Genomic DNA, 25,436 nt, shown 5'->3' on the forward strand with positions numbered 1-25,436 from the left:
GAAATGGTTTTTTTTGCTACTGGCTGCTTGCGCGGCCCATCCATTATATGATTATTTAGACACAGTTTAAATGAACACTTTGCTAGTGCTGACACTAACACAATGTATACATAAAGGTTACAAGATTAAAACAAACAAACAAAATAAATACAGAGTGAATACAGATAGGGTAATAACATAAAGTTAACATTTCAACATAAAAACCTTTCAGACCAAAATAAACCCTAACCCATATTAGAATTTAGTGCTGGACAATATATCACTTTATTTCCTTTTTCTTATGTCGTTGTCAAAATATCATCTGGCGCACCAAACAATTTGCCAAATGCTGCGACAAACCGCAAAAGACACCCAGAGAGTTTCTGCGCCAGCCGATATCAAATATCCCACATATGCTTGACGCAAGTTATCATTATATATACACACACACACACACACACAGACACACACACAACGGCCAGATGTCGGCCACCTTCTGCTTCTTTTGTATTGGCGTTCTAACCTCCGGTGGATTTCTGAGGACTATGGTTAACTGCTCCTCAGATCTCTGCAGGGTAAATCCAGACAGCTAGCTAGACTATCTGTCCAATCTGAGTTTTCTGTTGCATGACTAAACCAACTTTTAAACGTACACATGTTCCACCAAAACAAGGTCCTTCCTGAGACCATTGAGCTTAGTGTGGCCCAAGACTATTGTGATTGGTTTAAAGAAATACCCAAAAACCAGAGCACGTTTTTCTCCTATCTTGGGGTGCTGCGTGGTTTAGTCAGACCCTCCTTCACAGGTCTGGTAATACAAGACTAGACAATGTAAGACTACCTTTGGACTTTGACTGGCTGTTGAAGAAAGAGCAGTGATTGGTCGGTAGATCTGAGGTGTCTGGAGGTGGAAAGGCTAGCTGAGATATAAACGCGCTCCTTTCAGTTCATTCAGTGCTTTAAAAACATGAAATAATTGTATTTGGTCAATTTTGTATATTTGTGATGACCAGTGAAAGGCATACACAGTATGGCCTCTCTTATTACTGGTGAGGGCCAGCTGGTAGATAGATTTCATCAGAATACATATATGTTAATGTTGGAAGTGTGGGGTGGAAGGCTGATAGAGCTGTACAGTTTGTATCACAGGATGATAAAATCTGCCCCTATTTTCCTGCGTCTGTCCTTAATTTGATTTCAGTGTGAATGCTCTGAGCTTGACATAATTCTATACCTCTAAGCTCCGCCTCAGGAACTCCTGCGTCCACCACAGCGTGGCCTTCTGTTTCCAGGGTGAACGGCTTTTCATAATCAGATTTACAGAGGGAAAAAAAGAAAGTAAACAGGAGGAAGATGCTGCCAGTAGATAGGAGAAACAGACAGCTGTAATCTCCCACCGTGGGCTGCTTAGCTGCTAGAGGACTGCTGGATCACTGATGCTTCTTATCAGCACTGGGGGAGGGGTCCTCATTATATGAAAACTGCTATCATATATACAATATCATATGCAAATGAAATGATCACACATACAGATTGGTTTCATACCATATTAGATATCCACTATGCGTAACATTGACCCTGCACATGAATGTGAATATAGATTGAATACAGATGGAAAGACTTTATTTCACTTTACATTATTATGAACAAATCATGACAGTCTGGGTGAATACACAATTGACATAACATTATACATATTTAGACCAGTCCATTTCACACAATAGCACTCACACACTTAACCATCAAAGGAATAGGGTGAAGTCTAAGGTGTCTCATTGCCTATCCTAAAAAATATCCCAAATTATTAGCAGGAAAAAAAGAAAGAATTATAAAGATATGAAAAAACTAAACAAACGAAAACAGATGATGTCCTCAGATGACACATGCTAACTGGATCGCCTGTTTAATGATAATGATTGTTTTTCATATCTTTTTTTTTACATGCCAATAAACCAAGGAACACATGAAAGGGAAAAGGAGAGACAGCCATATCTTTCTAACGCTTTGCTTACACTCGCTGCTCGACACCAGCAGCTCCAGCAGCGCCGGTGCTATGCGCAAAGGAGCCCTCTGCTCGTAAAGCACAGATTTATGGGGGAAATTAACATATCATTAACATACCACAGGCACTCTTAAAGGAAGGTTATTTATAATTAGGTGACAGAGACATTGGCTCGCATGGTGCTGGAGAGGGGGAAGAGGAAGTTGCCACCATTGGAAAGGCCTTTGGAAAGGCCCCGGAGAAGTGGGTTTTTCTTTTTTGTTGAAAAGGAAAAACTGGGACGCCAACCCTGTTGTTTCCTTTGTGCAGTGTGTTGGGAGACAGTTGGGGGTTTTGCTGTCCTATTTCTCGTCATCAATAGCATTATACTGGCCTGCTTCTGTCGGCCAAGAATGACCTGTGCAAAACCTTACTGTTTACAATTTTATAGTTTACTGTTGCAGTCTAAATAAACTGCAGAGGACTAAGATAAATTTGTTCTACTTTCAGGGGTCTGAGTATACAGTAACTAAAACAATAATTCCATGCTCTTTTAGCAAAGACCCTGTTGACAGCCTCTGGGGGTGGAGACTCCAGCAATGATTGCGGAGTTGTTGCCAGCTACTAAAAACGGGATATTTGGTCCAGCTATTGAAGTCGGATGCTGCTGAGGTTGTGGTGTTGAGTGGACTGCATGCAAATAAAGATGTCATGGGAAATGCAAGTATGGTGCAGCAGTTGTTTTCAACAGACTGGATGGGCTGTGTCAGCCACAACATATCTGACCTTACAAGCTGATCGACATCTTGTAAAAACAACATAATCGAGACAGTATTTTGAAATATGTAAACCATGGATTGATGGATGGATGGATGGATGGATGGATGGCTGGATGGATGGCATTTTCTGCCATATGTTGGTCAGTCAGTTTACCACTTTGGTCCAGACTGACTGCTGGATGATAACATGCTAAACTAGGATGATGATCCCAGTCAGAAGGGTCAATCCTGTCTAGGCACCATGGGTAGTACTTTGGAGAACCAATTACAGCAGCAGTCAGGGCTGTAGTCCACTAAACCTTTGTCCAGTCCAAGACCAGGGGTCTGATTTATGAACATGACGTATGCACAAAACGGGGCTGAAAATGTCCGTACCCCACTTCCTATGCAAAGGTTGTGATTTATATAATATATATTATAAACAAAGTTTACGGGAGAATGTGCAGTCCTCCACGCGAACTCTGAGCCATGCATACTTTTGCTTATTTATTTATTTTGGAGACAATATTGGGAATCGGCGACGTAGATGATGAGGTGGTGAACTGAAGTCAGAATGCAGAAAGTAAATTTGGGAAGAACGATAATTTGTAATATTTTAAGTATTGATGTCGCACTGACATATTTCACGTCATATCATCCACTTTATCATAAAGATTAAATCCACAACTGTTATTTGTGCTTGTATTGAGTAATAATTGTTCTATAAACACCTTGTAATAAAAAATAATAAATAAAAACCTTGAGAACTACGCCAATGCAAGAATAAGGAGAGAAAGAGACTTCAGGGACCATGACTGGCTAATATGCTGATTTAAATTCTCTACAGATGTGTTCTTGGGGCTATGTACTGGAGTGGGTCAAGTAGAGAGGTCAACCTCATCACTAAGGCTTGTTTGCATGTAATATATGGTTATGTTAAATATTATCATATAGGTCTGGTATATCGAAGCGGTACCCGAGTGCTGTTTTGGACGTATTATTATTATATGTAGTCCATAGGTCAGGTTTCCCTACGCTGTGCGAGAACATGCCAAAATAATTCAATTTGCAGCAATTTCCAAGTGTCTGAGAAGTATTTTTTGCTTGGCGAGTTGACATGATTCGGCGTAATAAAAGAAAAACTGCCAGGGTCATTAACATACTGCTCACCATACATGAGGTGCTTTGCATTGACTTTTTATGGTTAAAAATGGGTATGGGCAAATGTACAGGGGCGGGATAAGAGGCTGATTTCCGTGCACACACTTGTGGGTAATCTATGATTTATAAATGGAGAATTGCAGTCCAGACAGAGCAAGAAAAGATCAAATTAGGCCTCATTATGAAATTAAGTATAAATATTTCCCTTGTCACATAAAGCAGAAGTGCAACTTTAAATAACAGATGTTGAGACTTTTCCTTCCGGTGTAACAAGAACATTCTGGGCTGCCGATGGAAAATGTAACAAATACCAAGCAACACAGGTGTCACTAAAACCTGACATGTTCACTTTATTGAACTTATTACTTTTCCTGAAGAATCCATAGTACAAAGTGCTCGCTGAGATTGTGTCTGTGGCCAAAATGATTGATGCCTGATGATTGAGGCATGTGATGCAGCCAGCCGTATACTGACGACCAATACCAATGCCCGTTCTACATGGATTTTAAAATAAACCAATACCTGTTTTCTGAAGAAGCACACTTCATCAGTGGTTTTGTTTTGAAACAGGAAGATAATTAAGAAAAATGCATATAGTGTTGGACTCGGTTAAAACAAAATTAAATTTTTGGCGAGTCCAACCGCCAAGTCCGAAACAATCCAAGTTCAAATACCAATGAGTCCAAGACAACTCCGAAACAATAGAAAAATGTCTTGACTACAAGTCCGAACTCAAGTACTACAGCCCTGGTAGTAGTATATAGAGTACATGTTTGTAAGAGGCAGGGTTGCATGGAAGGATAACCTAAAACTATGTATTTAAGGTAATAATCCTTCAGATCCAATGTGTTGACTACTGTGATCTTTCTGCACTTCATTTCCCATTAATCACCTGCTAGTCAAGTACAGGGTGTACACGTTTTGTTATATTACACCAAAACTAAGTACCTTGCATTATCAAGTATATTCTTGCCCCCCAAAGTTGCTGGATTTATTTCAAAAGAGCACAGATCACAGAGCACAAAAAACAGCGATCACATAGAGGAGCTAAAATACGACAAGCGAAGAAGATATTATTGTGCACGAGAACACATTTTGTCTGTACATTTGTTATGAGGACAGGCAGCAGGACAAAAGCAATCAATTAAATGTGAAAGCCGCAGTAGAAAGGATTGTAGGAATTGCCTCTGCGTCACATACATATTTCCTGTCAGTCCTTTTGAAACTCTCCAGCACCGAAGCATCAAACCTCATTATGTAACAGTAAATCCTTGCCGAATTCCAGAGAAAAAAAAACAAGATAAATGTTGCTGACTGTGACAGCTAACTAGAGCTCGTTCCCTAGACGGAGGATATATGATACCAAACTTTTTTTTTTTTTTCTATCAGGAAGAAGAGCTACGGCAAAGCGGCGAGGCCAAATATCACCACCTGAACGAAGACCTGCACGTCCTCATCGAGGTGTTCGCCCCGCCGGCTGAGGCCTACGCTAGGATGGGTCACGCTTTGGAGGAGATCAAGAAGTTTCTCATACCGGTATGTTACTTTCTTTCAAAACACACACACACACACACACACACACACACACACACACACACACACACACACACACACACTTCCCCTCCCTGAATCTCTTTCCAGCTGCTCTCTGTGCCTCACCAATTCAGCCTGTCCACAGTGGAGTGAGTGAGTAATTGCTGAGACAATCTGCCCTTTTGCTCACACTCTTTGTCTTTTACTTAATAATAATTCTGTCTGTAGAAAGCGTCTGGTTCAGTGTGTGTCAGGGTACCCACAGGGTTTTAAAGGTTTTTTAAGGCTTAAATAAGATTTTATAAAAATAAGGCCTTAACAAGATTGAAATTTAATTTACAAAGTTATGAAATTCTTTCTTATAGAAATAAATACTTTAATGTCATAAATTTAAAAAAATTGCCAGTAACGTGTAGACTTACTTTTATTTAGCATTTTTAGTTTCATAGTAAGCATAACCGCTCTAAATGACAAACTCATTTTATGTTATAAGGGTGCAAACACACTTGACAAAAAAGTTTGATTAAATTTAGGTAACATTACTTAGTAACAACTTCTTTTCTCAGGCTCAAATTCCTCATTGTTTTTTCATTATATTGCCGTGAAGTTGGCATTAAATTTCATCCCTGGTGGTATTAAAAATGTCTTAAATTAAACTTGGAGAATCGTGGGGGGGTACCCTGGTGTGTGAGATCCTGGGTGGGAAATTGTGGGTATATATAGCCAAACTCTCTTTGGCAGCAGCATGGGGCTTATTTACCTTTTCTCCATTCATTATAGGTGATCTCGCCAATGCTCCGAGCTATAATGATTTACACCTCACCTTAATTATCAGCAGACCCCTCCCTCACCCTGCTCCATGTTACCTTGCCCCGCTGTTTCTGTAAAACATATTTATTAATTGCGAACACATGGCAGTCATATCTATTGATTTATGATTCAAGAACTATTTTCCTGTTAATTATGTCTTTTAATTTAGTGGCAAAAAAAACAACTGTGTGAGGAGATACAGCCAACGGGGTCCCAGGGATTTATCAACGGGGAGATCTTGCTGCTTCAGGAACAGCGGTCACGGCAGTACTGTAAAGTACATTAATTAGATATTCCCGGGGCTGTAGCCCTGGAGATAGAGGACGGAATTTAATACAGTGTAATTGAAAGCGAGTCTATTGCTGTCTGTTTGTGTATGTATGTATGTGTGTGTGTGTGTGTGTGAACATGCTGCCTCTCTGTGTGCAGGATTACAATGATGAAATCAGACAGGCCCAGCTGCAGGAACTCACATACCTGAACGGCGGCTCAGAGGATGCCAAGGTGCCATCGGTGAGGGGCAAGTCAGTCGCCCGTGGAAGAGGGACACCTGTTCCAGGGCCTCCCAGGTAACCTGCAACTAAGTGTTTGTGCGTTTGTGTGTGTGTGTGTGTGTGTGGGGGGGGGGGGGGGGGGGGGGGGGGGGGGGGGGGGTTGTTGTGTATAGGTGCACTTTAGTTCAGCTGGGTAATGGGTAGGGGTGGCACAGTTCACAAAACCCACGGTTCGGTTCATATCACGGTTTTAGGGTCACGGTTTTGGGTTCTGTACGGTTCTTGTTATTTATTCTTTCAGTCTTTTACTCTCCAAAAATGTACTTGACCATATGATCTATAGCTTAATTATCCACAATGTAGGATATAGTGTTAAAAATAAAAAATACTGCACAAACTGAATTTGAGTTTAAGCCCATTATTGGGACCATCTCTGAGGAAAGCTAGGTAAGGCTTTGTTACAGCAAGAGGGAAGACATTGAGGATTTCAACATGCTTTTCATTTCTTTGGCAACAAAAGGAGAATGTGGATTGCCGTCTACAGGAAAATTTGCCTTTTTAGCACACAACGATTGAAATATTTCAGAATATCAATTGAAGAAAGTTGCATTTATCCAACTGCAAACTTCAGTGTGTTATCCTTCAAAAGAAAAAGAGAGCAACTCTTAAAGCTCCGTCTTTTGAATAAGTCAGAACACTTTAAACATAACAGTTGTGAATTTTTTGTATAGTTCTTTGAAAATAAAAAGGAAACTAGTTTTGGGGAGAACAAATTACTCTGTGCTGAGTTTTCCTAGTAACCTCACCTTGAAGACTGCTGCAAATGTTGGTATAAAATGAAAATGTGGGAATAGTGGATTTAAGAAAAAAAATACTGACCATGTATTGAATTTATCAAATTTGAACATATCTGTCAGTGGCTTGTTGATCTTTACATTGGGGTTGGGGAGTAATACGGTATACCACGAGTCTTAAAATAGCAATGGTGTAAGTTTCAATACTGTCATTAAAAAAATACAATGCACTTATATAGTTGATTAAATATGAAATAGGATTTATTTTACTGCCTAAAAATGCTTATCTGTGGTTTTCATCACATGACTGTGTGTGTGTGTGTGTGTATGTGTGTGTGTGTGCGTGGAGGAGGAGGAGGGAACACAACTTCTGCAGTTTGGCAGCATCTGGGGTTCCGCCCTAATGAGAAGGGAGCTGTGTTTCCGTATTAGTGTTTGGTATTCCGTTTCTGAACGGTGTAGGCAAAAGCCAACAGTTTGGTGACGCCGTCTGAGCCTGACGTCATCGTTTTTAATCCGTCACGGTGATACTGTATGCCTGATACTGTTTGACAATATCAAAATGGGGTTATCTGGTATTATTTACAGTTGAAGAGAGTGGAAGTTTTTTTTTTTTTAGTATTCCGGTGCATTTTTTAGAGTTAATGGTGTCATTTAGAGTAACAGCACATTTACGTCTTCTATCTATTTAAGCACGTATTTTTGTATTGTTTTATAAATACAAGATATGGATGTCACACTTTATTTTGTAATAGAGAACTGGGCCAGAAGTAGATGTGTCAGTGCAAATGTTGGCTGCAATTCTCAATAGATTCACATCATAACTATACTAAATATTGGTAGACATTCCCCGAGTGCAATGACGGTGCAGAGACTACGAGAGTGCAGCTGAGAAAGACCTGGAAAAGCTGACCAATCAGAGCAGACGGGGCTTTTTTCAGGTGGAGGCTGGCTCTAAAATTGAGCGTTCCAGACAGAAGTGAATACACTTATATTTAGGCAGATAGTTTGAGAAAAATAATGTGATTTTTTTTTTTTTACCTTAAAGTGTGTAAACATGTTGTTGAAGAAACCCCAAATAAGTATAAAGGTGAGTGTTATTATAATATGGGACCTTTAAGACCTGACTGACAGGAAGCACAGTGTATCATAATGTACACACACATACAGATATCATATGATTCCAATAAGACATGAAATACACTGAAAGAAAAACGCTGAAATTAAACTTAGAACTAGGCAACCGAATGCTTCCTGGGTAATGTGGCTATCATTCTCTCTGGAAGTTATTTATCATATTCTACAAACATAAACAGCAGCAAATAGCTTCTTCAGAAGGGAGAAAATGAGCCCTGATATTTCCAACTCTGCTGACTGTGTGCAGACCTCAGCAGGAACTACAAACCAAAGCACTGCTGCTTTCAGTTAATGTTGCACCGTGCACATGGCTACCTACTGTATTTACTGAAATTCCCAGGCTGTTTCCTGTGCGGCAAAGCAAACCAACTGGATAAAAGAGCCTGAACATCTAATGCTGGTCAGTTTTGGGACCCCTGTTTCAGACCACATCTTCTCTTTAAAGTTAGAATATATAAGTTATAATACTAAAAATGTCAGTCCTGGTTGATTTGGCAATGCCTGTGGCCCCGGTCCGGACGGGGCTTTCTGTGTGGCATTTGCACACAGAAAAAAAGAAAGAAAAGAAATTGACCCCCAAAAAATAATAATAATTAATAATAATAAAAATAACAAAGCCACCCTGGGTTTTTGACAGTTGTATGCTTGAAGCAGCTGCTTGAAGCAGCAGTAGGAAATGTTGGGGTTGCATCCCGCAGTTGACAACTCCTGTATAGAGAAGTCATTACCGCACCTAAACATTCAGCAGTTATGTTGTTCACCAACTATGGCGACCCACAATATTATTGAATGTCATTGACAGGTGAATCTTGTGACAAACAAATTGTAATCTACATTTTAGCATGTGATCATTAAACGCGTACCTCCCAATTAAAGTTTAAAGACGTAACATTATTAGGGTAAGTATGGAGCTTCTTAATCAAGGAGAGGTTCTGCTCAGACAGATGTTGTGTTTACATTCGGTGAATATATAAGAAGTTGATCTGTGTCATGTTGCCATATTTTAGGTTAGACTAGTATTCACTTGTGTTGAAATAGGTCTGAGTGCTCATTAAGCGAGCAAGTACCTTAAACAGGAAAACAGAAATGATTGTAAATAGTGTTTGGCAGTACACAGTGATGCAATGTCTAGTGTGCATAAACATTAGCAAAGCAAAGCTTCATTTGCATAAAGGCCTTTATATGCAAATGACCTCCAGAAGATGCTTTCCTCTCTGCTATCCCTGTGAACGCACGCTAATTCCAGCTCCTCTGAGACCTCACAAGACTGCAAATAAAATTTGCATGGCCGTTAGAGGACTTTAAAGCTCTTTGCTTCGACACTGTGATTAAAAAAAACCCGCAACGCCAAAAGTCGTTTTTCTGTGTTTACAAAAGAAAACACTTCTTTCGTGAGATTTGGAGATAAACGAGGTTGCCCGGACACATCCGCATCTGTATTGCTCAGTCAGGATTTAATTGGCTGTGTTTTAAATGACACTAATTAGAATTTGCCTTGCCTAATTTGAGTGTGATAAGACAGAAGTCCCACAGGCTCCTGAACACGAAGTCACATGCAGTTTTACGTGTGATCCACTGCTCTGGATGGACACTCTGCCACTGTCACTTATTCCTCTTTGCTTTTGACTGGAGCCGTTTCTGGAAGAGAAGTCCTCCTGTTACAGGGGAATTGGCTGTTTTTTGGTCCAATTTTTATCAAGTAAAACTCCCCCGCTGTCCACGTTAGTCCACAAATGAAGAGAGACTTCCATCTTTTTTTCTCCTCCTGCCCCAAATCTGTGATGTTTCACCAATAAGCATCATAGATATTAAAAGCATAGAAAGGAAAGGACCCAGAGTGCAACTTTGGTGGTTTTCTGCTGCTGCTTCAGGTCAGTTAACTGCTTTTAAATAGCTCAGTCGGTGTAAAAAGCTCCAACACAACAACAACACATCATAAAACCACAAGGTCAGGCCGCCTTTGATTTCCAACAGAGCGGCTTGACTTTGCTCCCATCTTGATTACATTGCAGGTTAGACTCTGGCTTCTCATCTGGATGACTGACAAACACTATTTTACTGTAGCTATTTTACAGCACAGCTTCATATGAGTCAAGCTTGTTTACCTAAAATCAAACCCCAAAGCTTGCACCTCAACATCCAAAACATTAACAATAAAAATCAGGTTTTTGTGCCACTTACCCAGAGCCCAAATGCAAGGCTTTAATTCAAGACAAGAAAACCGCCATCACTGAACAGGCAGAAATACCAGCCTTGTCATCTGCATTTTCCTTAATAGACAGGAAACCAATTTAGACACAAGACATGCTGTGTGTTGCGAAATGGATGTGACTCACCTTCTCTCCACTGGAGGAACTTGCTCTGCACCTACACATGTAACCTGCCTCTGTGTTTGTACCAAGTCATTCTGGCAAATGTAGGAAATCCCTAACTGGAGTAAAAGTGGATAAGGCAGCTTGACTGCAAACATGATAAATAACAGCACCACGTCATAAAGACCTGGGATGCTGTGGGCATATGTTGCTGATATATCACTAGTCTCGTAATCATATACTGTATTTTAATGCTTTAAGATCATATGAATTGTTGGTGTAGAAAGAGGATATATTGGAGTTACCTGATCCATCCCAGCCTTGTACACATATCCATTCCTGTCTCCAATAATTCTCAGAATTTATCACATTCTCCTCAGAAAAAAAGTTAATAAGATTATAAATAAAAATATGTTTTAGTTCCTGCTCTTTTTTTCATTTAAACCTGTTTGTGTCTCGTGTCAGGAGTCGAGGAGGAGTTCCTCCGCTGCATGCGGCGGTGCCCCGAGGAGCAGCACCCAGAGGAGCCCCACCAATCCGGGCTCCATCTTCCAGAGGGAGGGGGGTTCAGAGAGCCAGAGGAGCTCCCCCAACCGCCGGGTACCGGCCAGCTCCTCCCATAGTTCAAGACACATATGGCGAATATGTGAGTACATTATAATCTGTGTCACACAGAAATGCAAAAACCTTTGCTCACTTCAGGCAAAAATTTAAATTTTTAATTTAGGCCTTTTGGGGGAGGGGGGGGCTATTTTGTTAACATAATATGGTTTCTATCAGACTATTTTATAGAAAAAAACAATACAAAATACTCAACAAAAGATGTTTTTTAACCACTTTTGTCTATTTGCATCTGTAGATTTCTCTTAAATTCACCAAACATTAGATAAGACCTTATTTAAAAATACATTTTTTTTAAAACTTGTAATACACAATAATTGTCTTAATGTAAGTGATCAACCGGGTAATTTTCATGGTGAGATATGTAAGACTCTTTACCCTATTCATCTGTACTGTCTTGCAAAATGTATGGAATTGTGCAATCCATATCTTTGAAGGCCGTTTTCTCAAAATAAGAGACTAATAAATGACTCTGAGCCAGAAATCTCTACTTAAGTAGCACTTACATACCTCAAACCTTCCACTTTTCATCTTTATTCTATACGTTATTAGAGGGCTTTGTTAATATTCCTAACCTGATTTATGTAACATTTTATACCTAAAACATGGCAAAAATTGATTGGCTTTTGCTGTTGACAATATTTTCAGATTTTTGGAGTGATTAAAGTAGATATCCAAAATACCTCCTGTGAAAACATTTGACTTTCAAAATCAAATAATTTTGAACCTGGCTTTTTCCAGTGCTCAGATTGGTGTTCTGGAAATGTATGAAAATTAGCATATTTGACAAGATGATGCATTACATTACATGTCAGTTAGCTTTTATCCAAGGCAACTTACAATTGCTATACATGTCAGAGGCTGCACGCCTCGGGACCAACTAAGGGTCTTGCTCACGGACACATTGGTTGATGTATTTAAATTGCACATTTAAACAAAGTTTCAGGAAAACTTAATACAAAAAAACTGTTGTAATGTAAGTAATTTACAGAGGAACTTCGGTGATCTGTTGCCGCACATTTGTTACTTTCTTTGGTTGGTAATTAACGCGTGGCATCAGTGTACAGTAGATGCATGTTTTTGAACAAACAATTGCTATAACAATAACTTGTTCAAAGAGTTCAATGTTAAAGTTGGATATGACAATCTGTTTATTTTAAATAAAGAACAAAATAATAGTTCTTCTTTAAGGCTTACCAGGTTATCATACACTCAACCACGTTTTCACCATACACCTAACCAAACTGTGACACAGCTGAACCAATAAGGCCAGAATTAAATAAACTTTTTCCGCCCCCAGCATCACACGCTGGTTGCCAATGAAATGGCTCCAAAAATATCTATTAATCCATTTCTTTTCCCTGCAGTGTGCAGTGTGTGAGAACTTTATATTTTTGGGTATCTTCTGAGTTTTGAAAACAAGTAAATTGACTATTTTTGACTAATTGACTAATTGAATTCTGGGCTCTGGAAACTTGTTCACAGATATTTTTCACTTTTTTGTGACATTTGTATGGACAAAGCGATCTATGCCCCTTTAATACCACAGTGTTAATAAGACAGGCTACAATTAGGCCTCGACAATGCGTGCAAGTTTGAGGAGGATTACAGGTGCATTCTTGTATTGTAAAAACTCTCCCTACCTATATTCTAGTTGTCCAGCCTTGCTGTTCTTGTCCTTAGCTGTTGCTGATGTCTTTTTATGTGTAGGTTCCTCGAAATCAATATAACCACTGGAGTCAAATTTCTTTTATGTGCATAGTATAAAGCTGATTATGAACAACTTGAAGTTAGTTGTTGTAGATTGACCTGCTGATTTGGCCCACCCACCAAAACAGCAGTAGTGGCCGTGACCCACAGCTCGTGGAAGCCAATACAATGCGTTAAAACCCTCGGCGCCTGATTTCTGCATTTTGCGTCACACATTGGGCTGCACGATTATGGAAAAAATGATAATCACGATTATTTTGATCAATATTGGGATCACGATTATTCTCACGATTATTTCTTGATTTTAACTAAAACAAATTTTATTGTCACATTATCTGTTTATAACTGCTTTCACATCTCTATTATCTTACAATCTTCTTATGTTGAAGTTTGTATGTTGTATAGTCATACAGCTGCAACACACATAAATGAAAATTAGCTATTTTAAATAAATAGCGTAGGATATAAATATATTTTTAAATGTATCTCTGAGAAAGCTACTTCACTTGTTTTCTACAATAACTGATTAAAAGGGCTAGGGAGAGAGAGGGAGTGTGCTGGACGTAGCCTACTCACAGAGAGACGGCTGACTCATTATGAAGGGGTCCAGCACGGGTCGAATGGCGGATACCCACGTTGTGTGTATGAAATATCTGTATCGTCACTGCGCTGCATTTTTATGAACTATGATATTCTGGCCATGGATCACATCTCTCGCCCAAGTCCAGCAGCTCCGTCTCACGCTCCACCAACTGAAGTTAGCTGCATTCAATAACTTCTTCTGTGTTCTTCGCCGTGGCGGCCACGATAGAAGAGTTACCCGCGGAAACACTGGTACAAATACAGGTTTGCCCCTCATACTTAACAATATACAGCTGTGTTAATAAAACATTTAAACTGTAGACAAATGTCAGAAGTGTGGACCGGCGGCCGCTGTGTGGCATGGCGCGGAGAGGAAGACGAGAGAGAGTAGAGGAGAGATCCAACCCAGGCACGGCTTTACAGAAGAAATGGGTCATGTAACGCAAAATTAAACCATATCCATATAACAACAGTGCAGCTGATGCGAGGACATTAGCACCGGTCTGTCCTTGAGGAAAAATGTTACTCGCGCCCTATAGAGCCTGTGAGCCAACAAAAGCTAATTAGCACCGCCACCAACTGGCACTGGTCACCGCTGTTGTCTGAAAAACAACACAGACGGGACAAAATGTTGCGTTTATTGGTAAACTGGTAAACCTTGAGACCGACATTTAACCGACTGCGATCTGTTGAATTTTCCTCCCGTTACTCTGTCTGTCTGTAGAAATCAAGCTGCGCGGTGCAGGGAACAACTGACTGGCACATGAGCAGACATGGGTTTGCGGAGCGGTAGATGCACTATGCAAAAAAAACTCGGAGCGTTCTATAAAATGACCCTTCGCTCCAGCACGCAAATTTGTTCGTGGGAAGTCAAAATCGTGAATAAAATTTGATTAATTGTGCAGCCCTAATCACACATTCCATAAATTCAAGAACATCATTATGTTCATTTTCAATCAACCTCCATTGATCCACATAGGAATCATAAAAAGGATGCTCCTCACAATTTCAGAACTTCTATGAGACTCATCACAAATTTTCTTCAGTATCAAAGTAATCCAGTGATAGTCATCTCTACAGCCATGGGTACACTGCAAAGATGGACTGCTAGTAGCCAACTCTGCATACTTTTAATGGTGCCAATTTGATAAAGAGATAAGAAAACAGTGCTCAAGTTTTGCCCCATGGCAACATTAAGTTTCCTATTTACAACTCCCAAAACATTATGGGAACTGTTGTTCCAGAACTTGGTGCATAATTATCCCCCAAATAGAAATAAGATAAATTAATAAATATATTTCTTTTCTTATTGCACTATAAAAAGGTTATTGGGGATGGACATTTTCTCAGCTTTGTCTGAAGGGGGCCCAAAGTGTCAGACTTTAAAATCTGCTCGGAATAACCAATCACCAAAAACTGCTGAGAGCAAGATTTCTGAATTATCCACAATATTGGTGACACAGCTGCTGTTAAATTAAACCTGTATAATGTTATGAGCATCACAAATGGAATTCCACTTATCTCTATTGCATTGGTGTGGCAGCAGAAAATGTATATAGATATCTCAAAACACTGGCACATTAAACCAAAATTACGTACATCCATTTATGCCATTCCGTGGGAGAAAATGTTTTATAATTTGGATGAACTTGCCCTTTCAAAAGACCCCAGTTTCAGTCCCAAATTTGCATACCTGTTCAAATATGAACCTGTATGAGTTGATCTCCAGCACATGTCGTTTTTTGACTTGCTACACAAGGTGTTGTTCCACATACAGAATGTGAATTAGTTATCGTAGCCAATATTGTGATTTGGTCTCGTAGCTTAGCTGTACACTGTTATGGTAACCTGGCTGTAATATCAACAGCTGCCAGACATGAATATTTTAAGCTTAGAGTCAGAGTCAAGGCAAGTTCCCCAGGGACTTCAGCATCAACATTGTATATTTTGCATATAGAAGGTAAGAAGAGGTGGCCCGCATTGGAAAATTGCCCCAGCAGCCCATACCTAACCACATGTGACAGGTTTATTCAGAGGTTGCAATTCAAATGTGTGGAGGTCGTGGAGAAAGACTCCTGGACCAGCTGTTTCCCATCATTGTCACAGTTGTAAACTGCATCCCCCGACACCTGCACCTGTGTATTTGGGTGGAGAAAAAAACACCCCCAACATCTGCCGGATGATAAATCTCACCACATCGCTGCAAATTAGAGGCTGAATGAGTTTGACTCTGTATTATATCTAAATACATCACCATCCGAGGACAAGTGTTCTCCATCCGGCCCTGACAAATAGACTCTCGTGTTCATCAATAAAATGACAAAGAAATGTTTCTTGTTTACATTTGTTGCCTTCATTTATCACTGCTCAACATTTGCCCATATGCATGTTCCCATTGTTTTGTTTTTCCTAACATGCATCGCCACGGGCCAAAACATTTGTTCAGCTGGAGGCTATTTCTTTCTCTTTTGTTCACTCTTAAAACGCCAGCCCTGGGTTACCTGGGTGATTTGGTCATGATGATGCATGGGGATAGAAAATATCTCTGTCAAGTTGTTTTTTGTCTTACATAATCTACCTCTGTTATCGCTGTCTGTATATTGGTATCAAATTACTCTGAATCCAATTGTTACCAAACAAAATCACAGAAATGTTATTATGCTGTGATGCAGCCTTGGCAGCCCCATCAGTCTTAACTGGTTACTATGATTGCTGCCAAATCTCATTTCATGTAATTCATTAGGTGCATTGAGAGCTCTGTCTTACCTACTGCTAATCCCATTGAAGAACGGTTAAACATGATGTAATTCCCATTTTAGAAACAAGACTGCACTTCATCTTTTTTGTGCTACTTTGTTGCCAATGTGAAACCTGAGGAGGCTAATCAAAGTAGCAGAACTTCACTTTCATGCTAAATCTAGAGCTGTATCTATGTGTGGTTGTTTTTCTCCACACAGAAGCTTAATTCCTCTAGTTGATGAAGACCAAGAAATGTGCAATGCACGTGGGTTGGTATTGTTTATGTTACATCCACTGGATACAGAAATCCATTCTGAGCACTGTGGGTCCTGGCTGACTGTTATGGCTTTTTTTTTATAAACTCTTTGCATGTTCAGCAATTTTGGGAGCCAAGCATTGTTAATTGAAATCTGTTCTCTATGGTGCTGCTCGTTTAGCAGCTTTAATCTAAATTGGGTGTAATGGTTAGGAAAATAGGTATGTCAGATAAGAGAAGTTGCACCCAACTTATGTGGCAGACTGGAAGATTAGATTGAAACCTACTCACATGGGACAAAACCTGTGATTTGGTATAATTGCAGAGAACATTAATTAATTAATGAATTAATCATCTGTAATTTCCAGTTAAGAAAATTAAATTCCATCAAGCATTCTAGTAATTCTTGTATTTATACAGCTGTAATTTGTTTTGTAAGATTCAGTTTGGAACAGGTTGATTGCCTGGTTCCCAATTCTGAACTTGTTAAACATTATACCTGCTAATCATCAGTGTAACATTGTCATTGTGAGCGTATTGGCATGCTGATGTTGGTATTTACTTCAAAGGCCTCTGAAGGCCTTTTGCACACCAAGTCCAAATTCTTTGCAGCGCCTTTAAAAATGAGTACAAACTCATGTTGTGTCAATCATGTTTTCCCACCGGCTCCAAAATCAACGTGCAGGTTTTCGGAACAGGTTGATTTTCCGCGTTTTCTGCCATTCCTCAAAAGCTTTTAGAAATTTGTTTTGACCACTCAGAGCCACCATAAATGCAAACGTCGTCATCCAAAATGGCATCTGATAAGCTGATTCACTTCGTCTCCCAGCACAAAGCACTTTCTTTCTTTACGACAAAGAAAGAAGAATACAGAGATGCAGAATACAAACATAGATTGTGGCAGGTGATTGAAAAACGGCTTGGAATCAAGGATGATAGGCACTGATTGAAAAACAAAGGACCTACAAAATATTAGACAGTAGTGCTGGTTCTCTAGGCCGCTAAATAATAGCTTTTTTTGCCAATGTCATTCATTAGCCCCTTTTGTATTGCAATTGTTTGCAACAAATAGAGTAATAAAGTGCATCATACGTAGTATGCAAGGATTCTGTGCGTAAAGATTTCTTTCCGATTAAAAAACGCAAACGGAAAATACTGACTTGGTGTGCAAAGGCCTTGAATCTTTTTATCTTACGGGGTCTTTCAAGCAGGAGGCATCGGGGAAAACCCTCACAATCAATACATAATGAATATCAGAAATGATGAGCTTGTAGAACCATATATATGGTAATACCCTTATACGGCCGCTTTGCAAGAACAAAGTGCTCATTACTAACCCACTGGTCAGCAATGGCCATTGTGTGTAATTTTCATTTTCTCCCTGTGCCTGCATTAATCTACACAGGGAAAGCAAACCAGACGAGTACAGCTGGTTGCATCAGAGGCGAAGATGTTGTATTTCGTTTTCTAGTGCAGGGGTTTCTGCAGGGTTAGTTCATTAATGACATGTATTACCATGTATTTGAAATGTATTTGATACTGTAATTCTTGACAGATGTGAATACACTATACAACTTAGCCCAAGATCAAAACCAAAGGTGGGAAAGGAACAGTTAAAAGCTAAGATATGTGTCAAGTGTAACACAGGGTAGTGATATTTTAACTTGATGCATGGGCAAACTTTTTGGCATCCTCAATCTGATAGCTTCAGTAGTATTTTTACCCCTGCAGCGGAAAAGCTTCAGTAATTTCCAGCCTATTCAGCGTTCTGAAATATGCTGGCAGGAAGAGACGAATAAATGACACATAGCTTTGAGACATTTTGAGACCAAGACAGATGACAAAGAGTTATGGATACTGGATTATTTGTTTTCTTTGAACAATATCATGGCGTCTTATTTTTCTTTTATCTGTAAGAAGTTAAGAGCAGTGTGTGGCACAGCTGTGCGGAGGCGAGACTTTTGTCTTTGAACAGATGGTATCGTGCTAAAGTCATTTGGGAAGAACAAGGCATTTCTTCTTCTTTTGATTTGCTTAATTTCCTCGCTTTGTGGTTTGCATAGGTGACACCTATGGGGTTTTAACACAGGCCACGCAGTATGTGCAGTTCATAATGTGAGGACAGTGTGTTGTTGAACTCATTTGGATTTAGTACAGTGTGCAGGGAACTAATCCAGCGCCTGAAAAGCCTGCTCTGGGTGTCAGTGGCATCCTATTGGTTACAGTGGTATTGTAGTGCACAGTGGAGCAGCTGTGATACTGCTGTTGTAACATGCAGTGCCAGGCCCTCTGTTAGTCTTCAGTGGCCTCAGAGGCCAGTTCTTATCTTTTAACAACACGCCTCTCAGCCATCCACTGGCATACAAATGAAAGACTCACTTAGGGGCTGCTCTCTGTCTCCCCTGTCTCTGTCTCCACTCCCCTCTTCCACCCGCTCACTGTCACACTAATCCTGCTTAGTGTCGGAAACACAGCGCTGTTGCACTATTGTTGTGCTATTGTGCTCTCAGAGATATTTTTACTAATGGTCTATCAATAGAAACACATCAGATATTATAATGGATTCAATCACACTATCATCACAGGCCGCTTTCTTTTTTAAAGCTGTTATTCCTCGCGTCAGACACCAAAGAAAAGAATCATTTCCAATGTGCCAGTGAGATTTATAAACCGGAGCATGTTTCTCCTCTCAGCTCGCTTGTAACTCAATTATAGAGAAGCGGCTCTAATAAATGGCAATAACATGCCATTGTTAAAGTTTAATATGGTTCTTAATAGCAGGCCCTGTTGTCCAATGTGAGTGGACAGCACCTACAGAAATTCGCCGACAAGAGGAGGACTCCGTTAACACTAATGGCATATGGCTTGTGCTGAAAACTAATCAGGGTCTCTAGTACCTGCTCTGCTAACACTGGACGTCCATATCAAGACAGCTTGGTCAGGACTCCTTGGTGTCATGCTCTGTAAATCCTTTTGGCATACTATTTCAACATTCAAGGTAGGGTTAGGTTTGGGAAACTAAACAAGTTTGTTACATTTAGGAAAATATTTGTAGTTTGGGTTAAAATAAGCATGTTTGTAATGTGACCTTGAAGTGTAATTAAAACAGTAAGTCAACTTGACTTTTGGTTTCACACGGAACAGTGGTCTCTTGGGTGAAACTCCTGTATTTCTTCGACCCATCCATCCACCCTAACCTCCTACCTTCGCAGACTTTTTTTTCGCAGACCAAGGTACCAAGAGAAGAATTCCTCAAAACTTTAACCCTTTACACATTTGCTTGATACTTGGAAATCTAATGGAAGACTGCGTAATCTGTTTTGGATATTCATTGTCCCCAGAGGATGAATTTCAATGTAATACTGACCCCCCAAAATGTTCCTCTAGTCCAGTTACCATTTCAGAATTCAGACTTTTTCCACAAGAAATATCAGAGGTTCCACCCTCAGGCCAAACTGCCAAATGTGCGTGCAAGATTTCCTCTAATTAATTTGGCTGATTGAGGAGATGCATATTTTTTATTTGAATGACCCTACGGTGTTTCTCCTGTCAACAGTATGGTTATTTTATCACACTTTAATACTGTAGCGTGTAATAAGGTATAATTGCAGCCTTTAATATACTCTAGTAGGGCTTTTGAATCTAAGGCAGTGGTGAACGAGCCAGTGTTACCATATTTTCATGTTTTGTCGCAGTGACATAATCCCATGATGTCAGCCTGATGTGGTTATAATTAGAATTTAAGGCTGTTTTTTTCTTATTGTAAACTAATGCATTAGCACTCTAAAAAGCAACTGAAAAACAAAGTCCTGTCATTTTTTGGACAGCCCCTGGACAGGAAACCCAAGCGGATGTCTGTTGGCAGCCTGAGCCCTGGCTCCTCCTGTCTACAAATCAAATCAAAGATTTCTTGAGAGAGACACTGAACCTCAATTGCTCCTGATGGTTAGCCCAGTGCTTTGAATGGTAGCTCTCCACCATCAATGTGTTAGTGTGTTTAAATAAGAGGAAAATTGCCGCTGTCCAAATTGCCGCACAAAATCATGCACTTTATTGTATGTATTCCATGATAGAACACCCACGTAGTTTCATTGTGGAGTAAGTGTAAAAATCACTTTGTATGAAATCCCCTGTTACTTCTACATCATATGGACAGAATTAATAACATAAAATAATTAAAAGCATGTCAAGGTAGAGTCACTAAACTCTATCAAAGAGACTTTTAAGTTCCTTCAGGAATTTAGTACATTCCAGAGTTTGACATGAAAAGCTAAAAGAGCATAGTATTTTGTATTTTTTAGAGCTGGGCAGCGGTTAAAATTTTTAATCGTGATTAATCTGTGAAATTATGCGATTAATCGCAAAATGAAATAATGAATTTAAAAGTAGTGTATATAGTGCTTTTTTTTATGTTCTGCCATATGAACAAAAGTGCCGTAACAAAACAGCAAGTTTTGTATAGAAAGTAGAAGTTATATAAAATATTTAGTGTACATCTCAACTTAACCCTCTGAACCCTAAGGCAATTTTTACAGTTCATTGTTCGTCTGGATTTATTTTATCAAAAAACCTGTAAAACATTAACCCTGTTGTCTACAGTCAAGATATGAACATCATTTTTTCAGGACAAACTGGGTTATTAGAATATTTGGGTTGCAATGAGGTCACTTGAATGTTAAAAATGGTTGTAGGACCTTAAAGACAAATAAATAAATAAAATGGAACATGAATCTTCCAGATATGTATTGATATCACAGACAGAGCAGTAAAACCTATAAAACACTTCTCATGTCTTGTGAGTCACACTGTGAAGAAATAATCATCATAGCTTATACAGATGACAGAATACATACATTTTTTCAAAGTAAATCCAGACACTTTTGCCCTCATGACATGTACTTATGCCAATAATCAACATAATAATGTCATATTTATTAATATTACACCCACAGCAATGCCAAACAAGCATTTGTGTGTCTAAAACAGTTATTCTATATCCAAAAGTAACAAAATAAACATTATAACTCATATAAAGCAAAAACTATTTACATATCTTCAAAAAAGGCCCAAATACATAATATATAATATAAATAAATGCCAAATCTAAAACCAGTGAGGCGTTATCCTCTATAAAACGGTAGACATCTATCTTGTGCACTATAGCATCTTTGATTGTATACTAGCCAGTTTGACTGGGGGTATTGACGTCTTTCAGCCTCCATACTCTGTGGTTGACGTTGTCTCCCATATATGGCATTCTACTGGCTTTACTCCCCTAAACAGAGAGCAGACACGGAGCCGCGAGCTAGCGGCATAAATGAGCCAAAACGTGATGAATTAATTAATAAATCTAGGATGTGACGGTTTAGATTTAATTCTCAACGACCCGAAAATGGCTGGAAGTTCCAGGCTCAATAGGAAATCACCTGTAGAGGCTAGAGAGACCTGGAAGAGACCTCCATAACCGCTAACTCGTCAGCTTTTAGACGCAACTTTTAGCAAGTTTCTGTGTTGTATGGTTGATAAATTATTAAACTTTTGAATCAATTAATAAATTAGTTAACGCGATAATAACGCGTTAACTTGCCAAGCCGTAGTGTTTTTCTTACTTTTTAACATTAATAACTTTTTCGCCCAGCGCAGTGCTTTCCTGAGACTGAACCGTCAAAGTGTATTCATCAGGCGTCATCTAGAGACATATCTATATGTATTTTGTTTAGGGCTGGGCAAGTTAATGAGTTATTATCGCGTTAACTCATTAATTAATTACCGCAGACAATTTTTTTGTGGGCGTGCATTCACATGCTCTTAATGACATTATGCTGAAACATGCGCAGGACACCTTATTGAAGTTGCACAGCAGTGGAATGTGTCAATAAAGTCACCGCAGACAGGACAGATAGTACGAATAGATACAAAATCTGATCGCTGCTGCGCCTTCTGATCATGTCCCCTGCTTTGCGCACGGACTCCAGCGTTCTGTCACAGTTCTGTTACAGCGCGTTGGACAGTGTCCCTCAGTGTCTCTGCTTAACAGCTCGTTGGACAGTGTCCTGCAAAGTGCAGAAAAGTTGTGGGGCTCTAAACCCAGTCCAGCAAGGCTGCAGAGATAGAGTAACAACAGATCAACGTGTACATAAGAAGGAGTCGCTTAGCAACACGTTCCAACCAGATGGAATTCATCTCTGGACATGATAAATACATTATGTTTAAGTTGAGATGTACACTAAATATTTTATTTAACTGATACTTTATAAACTAAATGCTGGTAAGTTTTTGCAGAACAAATGTTACGGCACTTTTGTTCATATGGGAGAACATTTAAAATAAAATTGCACTATATACACTACTTTTGAATTAATTATTTCATTATGCAATTAATCGCGATTAATCGGGGAAATTGTGGGATTAATCGCGATTAAAAAATGTAATCGCTGCCCAGCTCTAGGTTTCTTTGCATAAGTGGATTTATTTATTTATTTTCTAAACTTTACTTATCCTTGAAGTCGATTTGGGTTGTTGAATGTAGGTTTTTTCACATTTACACAGTTCCACATTCATACCTAGAAGGTGTCTAGTTCTACCACAGTTTGATCTGCTGGCCACTGGGCAGCTCTACTGGAGTGGTTGGGGGTTAAGGGCCTTGCTCAAGGGCACCTCAGTGGTGGTATTGAGACAGGGGCAAGCGTTACTTGCACACACAGATTTTATCCTCTCGGTCTGGGGGACTGAAACAAACAACCTCCCGTTCACAAGTTTGCTTCTTTAACCTTTAGGCCACCATTGCCTAATACATGGGTATGGATAATGCAACTTGAACTATGATCAGAATACATTACAACATACTGTGTTATAAATATGTATATATATACAGGTTAAAAGTCTGGGATCACACTTCTATTGCACTCCATTATAGACAGAATAAATTGTTTTTTTAACCAGGGCAACAGTTTTCACATAACGTTATGTGTTTACATAATTTCAAAAGGGTTCTCCAATGTTTTTTAAAATTATACCAGATGAGTAAACAGAACGTGCCTTTGGAACGTTGGATGAATGGTCGCTGGGCAATGTAGATGTTCCATTAAAGATTAGCCCCCCACTCAGATCAGCTGTTATTTAGCTGTCCATGATGGAGTGGAATGGAAATTTGTATGTGACCCCAAACTTTTGACCGGTAGTGTCTATATATAATGTATGTATACAGAAATCCCATTTAATTGATATTTCTTATACAAAAGGAAATTAAAATGTTAATCCAATTTTAGGAAGAAATAAGAAAGAACATTTAGATGTTCTGCCAGATGTTATGCCAGAATATATGTTACTGCCAGCATTTCATGATACCACTGCAACACTTCAGCCCTAAAAGCAATCACATCTCTGTTTGTCACATCAAGTTATATAACTCTGCAGCCAAGACATGTAGTCCCTTGACTTAATTCATTTCTGAAGTTCACTTCCCATTTATTGTGCTGCTGAACAAGAAGCTTCGTGCCTGGCCACTAATTGACTGTGTATATTTGTTTTGAGATAGAAGAAGACGCATACATTGTTTTTCCTGTATTAGAAATTATGTTTCACCAATATGCCATATATATTTTTTAAAAGCATTGTGTTAATATTTAATTTTCTTTGACCTATAAGAGGTGTAACGTGAAGGTAGCAGAATGACTGTTCCCTGTATTGACCTTATTTAGTACCTGGGGTCCGTTTCAGAAAGCAGGTTTAATGAAAACTGACCTTGTTAACCCTGAGATGAGGGAAACTCTGGGTTTTCTGTTTCAGAAAGGGAGGTTAATCAAACCTGAGAGAGAGGGGTAAGTCCAGCCTGTTTCAGAAAGAGAGGTAACCTGACCTCAGAGTCAGTTACTTTGGTAACTGAGTCTTTGAACCTAACTTGGTCAGGAGCAGGGTTTCTTCTATCAGTCTCCTTCCCTCTAACACACTGCTCTGTCATTTCCTCATTCATTCAGACTCCATGAATAAAAAAAAAGGGTTGGTTTATGTAAGGAAGATTACAAAACATTTTTTTCTCAAAACATGGCATTTCTTTTTGTTGATGATCCCGTCGATGAAGAAGCTGTATTACTTTGCAGGGAGTTAAACATACTTCGGGACATGATATTGAAGCCCTGACTATAGCCTAGATGTATTTTCATTTCAAGATAACTTCCTATTTGAGCAGTGTTGTTTTCCTTCCCAGTATATCAGTTATGTAGCCTATATAACCTTTTCCGTTTTCATATTACCAACATCACCCATCGTGGGAATGCTCTACATCCCAACACATTGGTTTTTTGCATACGCCAACATTCTTTAGATGGTGATAAAGAGTATATTAATAAAGCCACTGTATAGCAAAGCGCCATCAACTAACCAGTTTGTTTGTGGTTGTTACCATGTTGAATTGCAGTCTCATGGCTCCATTCATGCTGCCTTTTTATTGTGGTGGTGCACGCACTTAACTCTGAGTCAACCTACTTTGAGTTTAATTGAATCAACTTGAATCAACTGTTCTGGAACCAAAACTCAAAAGAGTTTCCTATCTCAGGGTAAATCAACTGAG

The 25,436-nt window shown here is 39.3% G+C and overlaps 1 protein-coding gene across 2 annotated transcripts in view; it reads left to right on the forward strand.

Annotated features, from left to right (window-relative positions):
• Positions 1 to 25,436, forward strand: part of khdrbs3 (KH domain containing, RNA binding, signal transduction associated 3) — a 123,108-nt gene that overhangs the window by 66,807 nt on the left and 30,865 nt on the right. For both annotated transcript variants that reach the window (XR_004659243.1, XM_034891435.1), the window contains exons 4-6: positions 5,269 to 5,415; positions 6,652 to 6,791; positions 11,425 to 11,605. Coding sequence is in view for 1 of the 2 variants with exons in the window: in XM_034891435.1 (XP_034747326.1) it covers positions 5,269 to 5,415; positions 6,652 to 6,791; positions 11,425 to 11,605 (468 nt within the window). In the remaining variant the exon portion in view is untranslated. The remainder of the gene's footprint in view (positions 1 to 5,268; positions 5,416 to 6,651; positions 6,792 to 11,424; positions 11,606 to 25,436) is intronic.

The sequence above is a fragment of the Etheostoma cragini genome, chromosome 14 (genome assembly GCF_013103735.1).
Source record: "Etheostoma cragini isolate CJK2018 chromosome 14, CSU_Ecrag_1.0, whole genome shotgun sequence".
NCBI lineage: Eukaryota > Metazoa > Chordata > Actinopteri > Perciformes > Percidae > Etheostoma > Etheostoma cragini.